At 31.2% G+C, this 16,260-nt stretch overlaps 1 protein-coding gene across 1 annotated transcript; it reads right to left on the bottom strand.

The window, feature by feature from the left end:
* Positions 1–338: 338 nt before the first annotated feature.
* LOC115034285 lies at positions 339–1,284 on the bottom strand. Its single transcript, XM_029490661.1, has 2 exons — positions 1,062–1,284; positions 339–1,000 (listed from the first exon to the last, which is right to left on the bottom strand). Exon 2 carries the CDS (start codon positions 822–824, stop codon positions 444–446), a length of 381 nt encoding a protein of 126 aa, XP_029346521.1. The 5' UTR covers positions 825–1,000; positions 1,062–1,284; the 3' UTR covers positions 339–443.
* Between the last annotated feature and the right edge of the window lie 14,976 nt (positions 1,285–16,260).

Here is a 16,260-nt window from a genome sequence, read left to right as displayed (position 1 = left end):
AGTTACCAAATGAGTTAATGTAAAACGTAAACTTTAAGGTTAGTAAATATGTGTGTACCTATATAATATTATATATTAAGTTTAATACTTCCAAGTGATTATATTTTTTAACTGTTTTTGATCAGAGCAAAATTAATAACACTATCTGAATTCACGTGTTAAACTATATTTTGTACCTATTGCTGGAGATTAGACATTTTTAACTACAAACTTGAAGAGAAAAAAAAATCATTAACTCGTCCAGATTTCAGCAATGTCAATCGAGTATGTAACACCAGCAATTTTTTCGTTATTGGATAATCATAATATATATTTAAATATTATATTATAATAAGATATCGGATGTTTATAGTTTTTATTTCTTGTTTATAATATCGACACACTATAATTTTTCTATTATCATCATATTATATAAAATATTATCATGGTACGGAGAGATCTCGTCAGTCACACGGCTGACCGCGGGGACACGACGACGCCTGCTTGTTGGGGTTGGCAGCGGCGGCCGTGTTGACCGAGTCGTCCTTGCCGCCAATCGTGCACACCTTTTTGCAGATCATCTCGCCGGTGTCGATCATCTGGCCCTGCACGTACGTGAGCATCACGTACGTACGGCGCGCAGTGACCGTCGGCTCGACGCCGTGGCCCAGCCTCGGCGGCCGGCTTGTGATCCACACGCGTTCCACTACGCCCTGTCCGGTGGCTGTCGTGTCCCTGTCCTCCCGCGAACCCTGCACCACGCACGAGTCTAAGTTGTACGTGAAGTCGGTGTTGAGCTGCGGGTCCTCCAACGACACGCCACGTTTCGATTTGGCGTCGGTCATCGCGATGATCTCCACTCGGCGTTAACTTTGACGTAGGCGAAGTCAATTTTCTGTTAAAAACTATGTCGTACGATACCACGCGGTGACTGTAGGCGGGTGTGGAGTGATTTGATTTTTTCTCGTTCAATGTCCGTCAATCGTAGCTGTCCGTAAATATAGCCGGCGGCGTACGATGTCTGTATAATATGTATGATATTAAAATATAATGTTATAATGCTCGTTCGTTAGTAAACAAACCGACGCGCGTCGTGTGATGAGTCGTCACGGGCGACCGTTTGAGGCCAGAAAAATAATATAATACGCCACGGCCGTCGACTGCATAATGACAACATTGTTATCATGTGTTATTATCGCCACTGATCGAAATTAACGTTGGCTGTCGTCACAAAAATCCATACGAAATGATACTGTTATCGGACGACGAGTTCGAATATTATAATGAATAGTTAAGTGTCAAACTGAACAGGCCGGGAGTCTTATAATTTAGAGTCGCGTCATATGGTCACGTCTAACCAAAATAACGATACTGATAATAATATAACATCTTCTTCTTTGTTTTAAACCATTGCACAAGTTGAAAGATTTACCTCTTATTTCATAATATAAGTTTAACACTCATACACCAAACAGCTTCTGGTCTACTGGGACTCCGATGTCGGGCTAAGTCCATCTCTCTGCTGGAAGGGTAATGACTACGAACTTGTCCCCCGGCCTTCACCAGCACCTTTTTTTTTCTTATCCTAGGCTTCGGTCAATCGGCATCGCCGGTTGAAATTCAGGTTTATTTCTCAATCATCTGCACCGTTACCCGAAGAATAATTATTCACTACGGGGTTACTCCTAGCTCCCAATTCAGCTTTGGGACATATAATTTCCCTATGCCGGCTACTGGTAAATTTTTGGGTCATTCTCCCAAATGAATTAATCAGCGGTTTAATATGGTTTTAGAACCATCGCCGGGTTCACCACTCCCCTCCATTCCAAACAGGCCCATTCATGGTATATACCTACTACCTAGGTATATATCTCGATAACGCGACGCAATTGCAAAAATATAGACGTTATCGAAACTACCGCCAATGCCTTATAATTTATAATTATAATAATAATACATTGGCGTCAGGCGCGCGAGATGTCTTGACAGCAAAAACGCACGTTTTAATTTCGGTATTGATTAATTTCAGGCTGATGAACGGGTTAATAAGGTACTGTTTTCGCACATGACACATAATTATACAATATTGTATTATGCGGTATTATATAGGCATAATAATATGACGTATAGTTTATACAAGGTACTTCCGTTGAAAAGACACGGAGCGGAACAAGCAGCTAGTCTTCGTCTATAGACTGCCATCCGATAATCTATTGTATATAATCTATTATTATATTATATTTTACATTATTTTACGCACGCGTGGGACGGCAAACGTCTCGGCGGCACGTAAAGGTCGGCGGAAGAACTAGTCGTAATAGCCGTCGTCGTCGTCGCCGCCGCCGCGGTCCGGTGGCCACGAAAGGTTTCCGGTCGAGTCGCGTGGCCGACAGCTGCAGCTGCTCGCGCGGCCCGAAGCGCAAACGACAAAATTGTTGCCTTTATAGCCCGCGCATTGCAGCGTATAGAATAATAGAATAATACGCTAGCTGTTCCGACACATGAAACAAAAACATTTTTGAACACGTCACGTACACAATATTATATTATTACAATATATTAGGCACATTATTGTCATCGTCTTCGTTATTGGTAAGTACGCGTTTTTGTTTTTGAACTGTTCGTACTATTCTTTCTTGCAGTCCGCGTGCATAACGCATAATATTATTATTATTATTATTATTATTATTATTATCATTGTACCCATCACAATGGATCATCATGTTATTATAAACATACCTGCATATCGCGTAAAATCGTTACGGATGGACGTGGGTATATGATGCACACCATATGATGGTGTTCGTTGTCATTCACCTGTGCGGGGTGGACGGTCCGTTTGTGTCAATAGCCGTATAATTAACGCCGTTTTTACCTCCAAAACGACCGGAACGTTACGGACACAGATCGCCGCGGCGGGTCGTGGTTTGGACTCATGATTCCCGGTGGGTGCGCGGTGTCTTGCGGCCCATCCGCGTGGGGAGTGATTCCCGTACATATTTTATTATGTTCAACGATGGAGTTTAAGCCATTTAAGTATAGATAGTGGGTTTACGTACCGTAAGCCGGGGTAACTTTGTGTGATTTTTCAGCATTTTTCAATATTAGGGCTAATTTTAACTGGGTTGCACTTAGGTACTACACAAATAAAAATAAAAAAATATTGACATAAATGTGTGGGTTCATACACGCCTTCTTCGAAATTTAAATTTAATTTTTTTAATTAAAACTAGAGAAAAAGATTTGCTGAAAAAATTAATTTCAACGATCTCTTATTAGCTTTTATCTATGTAGAATATAATATTGTGAAAGGCAAATATACTAATCGCTATTTCTCATTAACGACAAAACGTGTAAACTTAAAATTTGAAATACTGGTAATTCCTATATAGTTGTCAAAATTTGAAATTATTATAGAAGGGATTTTAATAAACTCACATTTTAAAGATTGACTCACACAGGATTTTTGTCTATGTACATATTATACTTTTTACCAAAATTGAAAAATACTTTTTATGACATTCATGATAATATATATTATGGTGAAATACATTTTCTTAAAAAATATTTTTTAGGTACCTATGTACGCACTGCGCCTTGGTTTTAAAGTTTAATAATTAATATATAATATATATACGATGTAACTTTATGGACGTACCTATTTTTGTTGAAAAATTTAAAGGAGTGTATAATTTTGGTATAGTGTATAAATTATAATCACCCACTGGTCATTTTTTTATTTTGAAACCATGAAAGAGTAAGTCGACCAGGCCCCTAATTAACACGATTGGGTCGTAGTTTTAATGTTAATCACTTACTTGTGTAAGTATCTTGTTCTTATATAATAGTTTATATAATAGATATTGTATATAATTTTATACTGAATGTTAATTAAACAATTACAACACCATGCAATATTAATTGCAACAGGAAATTAAGCCAATTATTTAGCTAATATAATAACACCTTACATTTTTTTTAAAAATTTATATAAATATAATTGTATGTTTATTGTTATAATTTATTTTTTTATTTTCTTTCTTTATCACGATAGGTTTAATTTATTTTAGATTCTGAGCGGAGCGAGGAAGTTATTGGTTTTACAATGGTGTTTATTTTTTTTTTTTATATCCTGTACATAAAATTTCTACTAGAAGGAATGCTTCGATTTCAACATAAAGTACCTTATCTTTTAGCAAATTGGATCAAGATGGTACTTTAAAGATGTAATTTTTCGATTTTCTCAATAGTTATTTAATTCCACGGGAAAAATTACAAAAAAACGCTAAAAATGGGATTTTAATTTCCAACGCTTTGTTTATCACCATAGAAATGAATAAAAAAATTAAAATTTTATAATACAACTTACATGATAAAATAAATAATAACAATATAAAATATCCAGACTGACAAACCGTCTCCGAACAGAATCGTTTTTCGTATACAATGATAATATGATATCATTGAATTCAAATTTAATACAATCTATTATACAATGACCCAATTGTAACCTAATGTACAGTAGAGCGACATCTACTTACCTTTTTTTTTTAAAAAAAAAAATAGCATACACATATATAATTATGGTAGGTTAGGGTATAATATTATATTATTGCATATACCTAATATTACTTGGAAAATATTATCGACTAAATCAATATCAACGTACAGTATAGGTACATAATATTATATACTCGCAGATAAGTACTCTACTACATAGTGTCACACAATTTCAAGCCTATCTCAACCCTACGAGGATTTTTAAATTACAACGAAATAACTGTAGTAAAATAAAATGATTACTTAGGTACATTAATATAATTGTTATTTTTTTTTAAATATTTAATTTCGTCGAAATTTAAACTTAACAATATTTAGTATATAAACATTTTATATACTAATTAATTAATTAATTAATTTAATGAATAAAAAAAAATGCATATAATATGTATTTATTCAATTTTTAGGTTTCTGTATATAAATAAATTAAATTTCTGTTAATAGGTATTATAATTATTATAACCAGAATACTTTTTTCAGAACTTTTTTTGAATTTATTTTATTATGATTTGCAACAGTGTCGTAGGTGTTTTTGGTAAAACTGGAACGAATAGAAATCAAACTGTTAAGCCAATAAGTGAAAAAATATTTTTTTATATTTAACTGGTACTTACTTTAAAATGTATAGTACAATTTGAATATATTTTATGCTCATTTCCCATGCAAAATATAAATTGTACAATTTTTTTGCCTTTCTCTTTATTTATCAATATACAATAGATACAGTAAACTGTAAAGTCATACATAACTATATTATTCGCTGAGGATGCCATTGTCCCACATTTATTTAAAATATTAGATTATTAATTGTCTGTATCAATTATTAGTTTATATTATGCATATTATGCTTAAAATATGTAGTTATTAGATTCTGAGCGGAGCGAGGAGGCTATTGTTTTTACAATGATGTTTATTTTTTTATTTATTTTTTTATTTTTATATCCTGTATACAAAATTTCTTCCAGAAGGAGTGTTTCGATTTCAACATATAGTACCTTATCTTTTAGCAAATTGGATCAAGATGGTACTTTAGAGAGGTCATTTTTCGATTTTATCAATAGTTAATTAGTGCCACGGGAAAAACAACCGAAAATTACGAAAAAACGCTAAAAATGGGATTTTAATTTCTAACGCTTTGTTTATCACCAAAGAAACGAATAAAAAATTATAATATTTTAATATAAATTCAACTTACATGATAAAATAAATAATAACAATATATAAAATATTCAGACTGACAGACCGTCTCCGCTCTGCAGAATCGTTTTTCTTATACAATGATATTATATCATTGAATTCAAGTCTAATACAACCATTATACAATGACCCACTTGTAATCTACTTTACAGCAGAGCGACATCCACTTACCTGTTTTTTTAAATTTAATTTTACATAAAACATATCACAATTTTAGAAATCAAAAATTATCAACGCCTATACCTACTCTTATTTCACACAGCTTACTAAATAAAACAATTCCATCGGTGGAAAATATATTTTCTTTGAATTCGGATATTATATTATATTGATTTGGACACTATTCAATGTTTTGGGAATTTTTAATCTCTAGAAATAAAATAACCTAGGTACCTACTTAATTTTTAAAAAACCAGCATATGTGCTGGGTCAAGAAATAACGAATAACGTGATATGCAATAACCGTGATAAACGAGCACGTCACTACTGATTTTCAATTCTTCGTACAATTTAGAATTTAGAATATGTCATATAATATAATTTTCGATAACAATAGGTTGATTATTAATCGATAATGAGACTCGTAAAATCTTACGTAAATAAAATAAAATAATTTATTTTACGAAATATTTTAGAATGTTATCCAAATACGATTTTTCCAACAATTTAAGGTATATAAAAATAAAAACAATGCGAAATATGCACACATATGTTAAAAATAAGCACATAATGCACATGCTGCAAAAATTCACTTTTCCTAAAATATAACAAATTATCGTGGTAATTCAAACTTTGTATTTGATTTCGCCATTTCATAAAACAAATGTATAGCTTTAGAATAACCTACGACCATTACAAATAAAATATGCAAAAGCAAGAAGTTCTGAACCCTATAGTTATATTATTACCTACGCTTGTAAAACCATTTTAAATTAGAGGGTAACTGGATTTTAACAAAGGTAAAAAAAATGGACCAGGTATGAATGTTTTTATAATCACTTATACTTTATAGCCTATATAGGATCATAATATTTTGTGCAGATTTTACTATAGGAAACATATTCTTTTCTTTTTCAGCGTACCTATGTTTAATATTGTTTAAGAGCCGTGTAACAAACATTCATCGGCTTGGTCTGACTCTGGTCGTAAGACGCAACTTTTATATAATATTATATAGTAAAATTCGTAAGTAATAATTGATTCACACATTGGCGCGGCGAGGCTAGTGTCACCAGAGCTACGCATTGCAGCGGCGTTGTCTTGTGTGCATATAATATATGATATATAGCAAAGCAAACCCACCGGATTTGATAATATAATTAGCCGGGTACAACGTCGGAGTCGGTCGTGTCTTTTTCGTATAATTAACCGAGACATGATACGTATATACCTACACACAATATAATATATTATAATGCCGTACACATACACACACACACACACACACGCGCGTTGATTTTCTCCGGGACGATATTATATTGTACGAATGGCGCACGCGCTTCTCGTCCGTCGTCCGAGACGATCTCCGCGCGGAAGGCGGCGGGACACGCGCCGCGGCGTACCGTTCCGGTGCGTTGGCCGAAAAAACTTTCTTTATATTATTATCATCATCGTCGTAGGTATATGGTACGCATGTCGTGTGCCGCGATGACTATATAATCACCGGCCGCCGGTAAGCCGCTATAGTCGTTTCTCTCGTGTTATTATCGTCGTCGTTATTATTATTATTATATGTGTTATTATTATATATATATATCATGTACAAGCGAGGAGGTACCTACACAACTGTATATTATGTAGACTCGTGTTTTTACAATTAAGTAAAATAAAAAAAATTATACGGCGAGGAAGAGTGGTGGTGGGAGGGGGAGGGCGAGGGGTGGGGGAGAACATAATAGAAGTAGAAGAAGAAGAAGAAAAAGAAGAAAAAAACAATCGGTTTCGGTCTGTAGACGCGTAAGTTTATTGGAGCGGCATATGTGTGTGTGTGTGTGTGTGTGTCGAGGGGCACGCGTCCGTTTTCTGCTATAATATGTACCGGTGTGTGTAAGGTACTTATTCCGATGCCGTGCAGGACACGGAGGAACATATTATACTTCGGCTGAGGAAGCAAAGAACACGAGGAGGTGGTATATCGCGTTGCGGGCATATACTGGCTGTGTACTAATTAGTGGAAGCGCGCGACCGAGGAAAAACCCGTGCTCCGCGGACCGGCACTATAGCCGCCGCCACTGCCGCCGCTTGTTGCTCTCTGCTCTTCCTCTAACACACACACACACACACCTATGTATTCGTCGTTGCCGATAACAATCTTTCGGGTCAGCCTCTGTGACGCCGGTACCACCACGCCGCGCCCGTCTCATCGTCAACGTCTTGACAGTGCCCTCGTGCCGGCCTAAGTACCGTCGACCATATAATATAATAATATAGGCATATATACATTGTATATATTATGTATATATGTATATGTACGACCATATAATATAATAATATAGGCATATATACATTGTATATATTATGTATATATGTATATGTATACATTTTAACAAATAACATTATGTGCTGTATAATAATAATAATAATTTCAGTGTAAGTATAATTCTCCGCCTCCAACTTTATAACGAATCCCCGGCTCGTAAACGACATGTGTCCACCTTCGCAGCGGTATCGTCTGGAAATCGTATTGTCTGTATTGCATGCAGTTGAGTTTTGGAGGGTTATATACGGGGATATATACGGTGTATAGTGTATACCCATTTACCATTTGATCCATATCCATGTAACAAATAATGAAGTTTGGTTATTATTCGTTACCTATAGTTATTACCACGTATTTACTATGTAGATAACGTATAATGGTATATATTTATATCATTCATGACAGATTATTTTTCGATAAAATATTCGAATTAAAACACCGTCGTCCGTCCGTTAAACTCGCTTTATAAGTTTATTTTTATGTAGTTGTCGCCGATTATTATTATCATGATTAATGTTATCAATCGTATATTCAATATTGTTATCAAAAAGTACAAGTACCTACGGGCTGTATAGTGTATTTACGTACCTATAACATATTTAAATTTTCCAAACTACCAAAGTGATATTAAGCGGTGACCCCTGTAATTTATAAATTATAATATAGGTAACCTACACCGGCCACCGTCCCTGCAGAGTTCCGTTACAGGTAAATACTTGCAAACGCTCCAAGTACAATATTCCTTCGTACGTCGTCTGAACGGGCGAATGTAAGTTCCTACACGAGACCTAGCAGGTAAACAAGATACATATGTTAGTTCCTACACGACAGAATAAGGTACATATATGTAAGTTCCTACACAGTAAAAAAAGGTACACGTGAAAGTTCCTACACTGAGTATATTATAAGTTATCAAACTAATATCAGTTATATCATATTATAATACTGTCATACATTTTAACCCTTTATTCTATATTCTTTATAATATTTAATAATTTACCTAATAAATATTATTAATTTAATAATTTAAAAAATAATAATTGTAATATAATAATAATTCATCATTTATTGTAAAAAAAAAATATAAGTAATGCATTTTATATAATATTTAATAATTTACCTAATAAATATTATCAATTTAATAATTTTAATATAATAAAATAATAAAAATAAAAATATTATATTTTATGAGGTTTATTTCTGAAGCTTATAGCTTTAACGTAGTCACTAATCACATTGATTGATTTGTATAGTTAAATAATCTTTTATTTTTTGATTTATAACATTTTCTTTTTCGGCATGTTTTTGACTTATTTTAATTAGGTACTAAGTTATTATCGGTTGTTCTTATTTTTATGTATGTATTAATTTATTGTCGTGTGTATTCTATCAGAAGATTGTTTAGCCCATATTTTCGGTGGAAAAATACTATTATTTGTAATATAATTGTCAACTAAATAATCACAAAATTCTGTAATTACTGAATTTTCAGGTTTATCTGGCATAAAATGATCTGTAAAACAATCCTCCACTTCCTCTGGATTTAGAAAAGAAAGTACAAAAACGTAGACGTAGATTGATAACTTATAATATTCGTAGTATAGGAACTTACACGTGTACCTTTTTTTATCGTGTAGGAACTTACACGTGTACCTTTTTTTTTTGTGTAGGAACTTACATATCACATATGTAGGAATTAACGTATGTAATTGTCTACCTGTTACTCTCGTGTAGGAACTTATGATTCCCCGTCTGAACCACGTATTGGGTTTGAACGATTCATAAAAATCCTTTTGGATGAAACATTATGCGATAACAAAATTTTTGAATAAAAGTTATAGCATAATGTAATAGATGGTACATTTACAATACGATCGAAGTTTGTTATATAAATATTAAAAGTATCAAATTTAAACTGATAATTGAAAAAATAAAGTAACTTTTCAAGAACACTACGTACTACACGTATACATATTATATGTATAACATATTTTTATACTGTTTCGTAAGGATAGACTTAATTTGAGAATATAGGTATACATTAACTATATGGTCATCATAAAGTGTTTTATACAGTATAAACTTTCAAATCATAATAGTTTAATGCAAACAAAATTTTACAATTTTATATAATAAACATTGTATTTAGTGGTGAGAGTTATACCGTAAATAAAATGTTCCGTACATTTTACGTGCATTTAGGTACACTTTTTTTATAAGTATTTGTGCTGCTTCCTCCTCCTCATATGGACCTATAAGCTTCTTCTCAACATTCTCCGAAATTCTGGTCCAAGTCATTTTAAACCAAATTTACCCGATATATTAACTGAGAAAAAAAATATTCCAAACGCACAATTCAGCTTTAGGAACAAACACTTTCTCCTCCACCTACACAGACTAGTCGACAACATTGCCTCATCCCCAGAGGAAAAACATTTTGTTTTGGTGTTTTTCTTGACGTTGCACAGGCGTTTGATCGGGTCTGGCACGAAGGGCTAATTTTCAAGATTTTATTCTTGCTCACTCCGTTATTATTTCTGACCCTCAAATAATTCTTGTCAAACTGAACATTTGCAGTTACATGTGAAGATGAAATCTCTAACTCACATCTTATAAAAGCAGGCGTCCCCCAAGGCAGTTTCCTTTCCTCGACACTTTACAATATATATACAACACTACAGCGGACCTACAACAGACCACAGTCCAATAACACCACAATACCTAACTTCGCCTACTATACAGCCATAATTTTATCTAACTCCAATTTAATCACTGCCACAAACAATCTTCAATACAATCTAAGTCTGCAACTACAAGATTAGTCGGTTATTATGATCTTTATATATTTTTGCTCATGCCCCACGGCTCAAAGACAAGAAAACAATGTACAATCGACTAAGTAATCCAAATCGTAGTTATGTGTTATAAAACTTTTATTTAAAATGGCCTTTTTTATATTTTACATATTATTTACACATTATTAATATGGTGTTCCACATGAATAAATATTTGTGTGCAATGTCACCAAATAATTGTTTTCACAAAACAAATTTTTTCAATCCATTCTTGTCTTTTTTCTGATTGTTTCAACACGTTAGTTGTTAAACTGAATTTCGCAACGAATGACTGAGTACGTGAGCACTGTAAAAAAAGTAAATTATCAAGTATAACTAAAGTGATTACTTATTATACTTATTTTCTAATCAGTAAACACATATTATATAATAATCATAGTACAATTAATATAGTAGGTTATTATTATTATTTTTTTATTCATACAGATAAATAACAGTCGAACGCCAATATTGCTTGTGATGTAGCTTTGATAACAATTATTGTATTAAGTAAATTTTATATATTATAATATATAGTATTATGAGCATCAAATTATTAGAAAATTTACTAAAATATTTACTATATATTATTTTGTAATATATATATAATAATATAATATCATATCGTAGTTTTTTTCTCAGTATTATATTGTTAGACTTTCGTAAAAATAAAAATACATACTTAACTTTACTGCGTCGTATTTAGGTATTTATTATATGATTTTATAACGCACGCAGTGACATGACAGTTATTCGATTGCTTGAGTCATACAATTAACGATTTAAATAACATAATAGTAAATTACATAAATAAATATTAACATAACATATTAATATAGACATATAGTGGCAGCTGATAACAAATGACCACTTCAATTGGATTTTGTTTGAAACACTTGGTTCTCGAATATTGGAATGAACGGTGCATTAACATTAATTGTACATAAGTATTAAGTAGGTTCCTACTATATACAATTAATAAATAATAAATTTATTAATTTAGTTATTACTTATTACAATTTACGGGCATGGCCACATGTACAATATTATGGTAATAGTAATAACAAATAACGATATTGAATACAAGTTATAATTGTATAATAGTTAACTAACCGAACCCAACGCGCCACCGTTTTAGCGTTTTATAATGTAAGATAATCATTTTAATAATGAAATTAAAATTATTTTAAAAGATTGAGACCTTAAAACGAAATGAAAAATCTAGTAATTTAGTATGTAAATTAAACTAGTTGACTATAGATTATTGCTGAGGATAGTAAAATATTAACAGGGTGACTTAAACAAATATAAAATAAATGATATGATGAATGTTGTGGCTATTCACTTTAAAATTTGTCAGGATTAACAAAAATGAGTTATCCGTCTCATTATTGAGTAATATTTGAAAAGAAAATTGTTATAGATATAAAACTATTCATATTTGTACGTTTGCACGTTTCTACGCACTGTTTAAGAGGACGCCACACCCGCATGTTCGACATAGACAAAACTCGTTTACGTAGTCTGAGTAGAACTCACTCAATTTTGGTTCTAGAGTAAAAACTATTGGTTTAAAATTAAAAGATGACAATATTTCAAACTTCGTTTTTTTTAATTATTTTAACAATCAACATATTTTTTAGAAATAACAACCATTTCAACATTTTTAAGTGACCTGTAACTATTTTCAAATATTTTATTACAACACCGAAATATTCTCATATTTCAATTTTATAATAGGTATTTTTTTCTAAAACCAAAATTCAGCGAGTTCTACTCAGACTGCGTAAGCGCGTTTCGTCTATGTCATACCTGTGTAAGACGGAGACAACACATGCGGATGTCCTCTTAAGATTCTAAATTTAAGATTCCAAAGATATTTTCATAACCATAGTCCATAATATAATTTTGATTTTCTTTTAAATTTTTTCAAGTTGATTACCATAATATCTATAAATAAAATAATTTTACTATGGAACTTTATTTTTCAATTAAAAATTACAGTTTCATTAAATAAAAAATAATAGTTATTCATGTATTTTACATATTATTGTATTAAATGTTGTAATATACGTTAAAATAAATTAACAGTACCTATTCTATAATATATAAATTAGATGAGAAGACAGTGCCATCCACTGTGAAAATTAAATCAAGAAAAGTTCCAACTATAAATATATTTATATATACCTATTATAACTTTAATCATTACTTAACATTATTATTGTAGATTCTGAGCGGAATTACTGTCGATATTTTTTGCTCTGTCAAAACTTAAAATTGTAATACAACGTTCCTTACAAGTTGTTGTTAGTAGACATTAATTGAAAGCACAATAATAGGTAATACTCTTTTAGTTGTTTTTGTATAATTATTAACATTAGGTACACGACAAAAAAGGAGCCAATCGATTGGGGAACACTAAAGGGCATGAAAATAAATTCAATAGATTTCCGATAAACTCCTTGTGTTTGTGTGTTACCTATCTACTTAAACCAGAAGCGCACAAACACTTAAAATCATAAACAATCCATGACAGCAGCATAATATAATACTGGGGTCACAACATATTATATTATCCAAATACTGATCGGTATATATATATATATATATTTAGTTATCAAAAACAATACGAAACCTGTTGCATTAAATCGGTTTATTGTTATTACGACGTTTCGTCCGGTGTCTGTACCCCCAAAAACCAATCAACAGTCGACCGATAGATTACCGACGGTAGGACCTAAATATGACGATCCTGACCCCTCTCTCTCTCACCTCTCACTAAAATGGTATTTTGACTCTGGTTATTTTTATATTAACTCTTATCTTTTCTATCGCTAGACCAACGCCATTATATAAAAATAAAATAATAATAATAAATTAAGACTTTATGTGGCTACCGTGTTACGCGCATCCACGTCGGATTTGTCAACTGCTTACTGCTATACTACAACACGTGTACAGTTATTGTACTCTAATGGAGCGTTGTCTGGGCGTGATAATTGGACTGTGTAGAATATTAATATAATATTGTACACGTAATACGTGTGGCTTCCTTATTTTTTGTAATCGGCAGCAATGCAACGAATTCGTTTGAGGTTCGTCGACATTTTCCATGTGGAAGATTCTGACTAATACGTCGGTAAAATGTAGTATAGCACCTGCGCTGTATATTTTATTATGAACGATAAGCCTGAAAAATGTTCGACACTCTTATAATGGGTAGGGATATTAATATAATAAAAATACAATAAAATTGATTACAATTAATTACCTGATGACTAGCACAGATTATAAAATTACATTTTATGAACTTAAAATGAAGTGTTAATAGTATATACTACATAGTATACTGTATAAGCCAAAATTACATTTTCAATTCGCTTTAATTCTTATATAATAATTATATCTACTTTAATATTATGTAGGGAATAAGAATGTATGATATTTTAAATTTGTAAAGATTTTATTTATTTCTGTAGTACCTATCTATTTTCTTCTACACATATAATTCTGAATGTAATCATATTTAAAATTAATTAATAATTATCGATAATCAAATTTTATTGTATTTCTGGTTTTTGGTGAATAACATTATTAATTATGATTATAGTTGGTAATTGGTATAATATAATATATTATAGAGCATGATATATAAGACTAAACAATTATTTTGCGCTCGCACACTTATCTATTTTATTGCTCATTCTATAAAACATAGAATCATACAACTGTGTATTTTATTAATGATACTCGGTAAGCCTATATATTGTATCGATACAAGTACATATTGTAATATTGAAGTATTTAACGTTGAGTTAATTAAATTTTTTAGAATTAAAAAATTAAATAGAGAGGGTTGTATTAAACACATAATAATAATTATTAGTTATTATAAAACACGGCTCACATTGGAATATTGTTTTTGCCAAAAATAAGCACTTCAAGGCTGAGAAATACATATAACTACGTTAATAATAAGACACACTTTATATCTATATTCTTTAGAAACTAAATTAATAAATTAATAGCTAAAATAATAATAATAAAATAATTGATATTATAAATTATGTACATATAACCTAACCTAAACTAATGAACTATCCATCTATCTATCGTATATTTGTTATTATTTGTGATTCCCTATAACAATTCCAAATTTGGCATGTAAAATTTTTAGGCTCCAGGTGACCAGGTTGAACCAATGGATATTTTTCAACCACAAATTATCACCTAACGGCTATCAATCCATATCCAAATGTTTAACTCCAGTTGCTTTGAATTTTTGTCAAATACATTAATTGGTATTGCACAGGAAATTTGTTCATTTATCAAGGTATGTGTTGTAGTATTATACTGTTGGTATTTGGTTGTTAAGTAGGTAATGCAATTGTTACTAATAATAATGATTAAAGGGTTTTAAAATCTTTATAATATTTCAATGTAGGTATCTACTTACTCATTACATTATTGAGACATTATAATATTAATTGATAAGAAATAAGCATAATATGATAAAAATATAGACGTAACTATAAGAATAAATGTTCAAAAAGGTGGGTAAGTGGATGTCGCTCTGCTGTACAGCAGGTTACAAGTGGGACACTGTATAATGGATAGAATTAAATTTGAATTCAATGATATAATATCACTGTATAAGAAAAACGATTCTGAGCGGAGACGGTTTGTCAGTCTAGGTATTAGACATACCTATTATAGGTATACTTATCAGCTATAGTATTAAAAAAAAATGACCTATAAATTATAATAGGTATCAATAATAAATTCCAAATTAATCATATCACAATAATATCCATTAGGTAACGCGTTATACATCAACAACAAACCGTGGTACTATCATAGATATATAATAATCTACTTTAGAAGTTTCAAGTACCCACAAATAATATTATGCAATCACAACAAAATAACTAAAATAGTTATTCCAGGTTTTTTAATACGTAATTTCGTTCAAATTTGAACTTAAAATGACTATAAATATAAACTGTGCTTATGAATTTCTTAGAATTTTTGGTAACAGAATTAAATATTTACGTGGAATCTTGTTTTAAATTTTCAATCCTTAGATATAAAAGTTGAACATTTTATAAATTTTAAACTACAAAATAATTATTCAATTTTAAATTTGATAAATTTTGTCAAAATTCGATCATTTAAATGCATATAAAAAAAATTGTGCCTATGTATTTT

This window comes from Acyrthosiphon pisum, chromosome A2 (assembly GCF_005508785.2).
Source record: "Acyrthosiphon pisum isolate AL4f chromosome A2, pea_aphid_22Mar2018_4r6ur, whole genome shotgun sequence".
NCBI classification, from domain to species: domain Eukaryota; kingdom Metazoa; phylum Arthropoda; class Insecta; order Hemiptera; family Aphididae; genus Acyrthosiphon; species Acyrthosiphon pisum.
Note: the sequence above shows the minus strand (reverse complement) of the source record. Positions and strands in the feature narration are given on the sequence as shown.

Coding starts and splice junctions, on each gene's coding strand:
- LOC115034285 (XM_029490661.1), bottom strand. CDS start 824: ATGACCGACGCCAAATCGAAACGTGGCGTGTCGTTGGAGGACCCGCAG.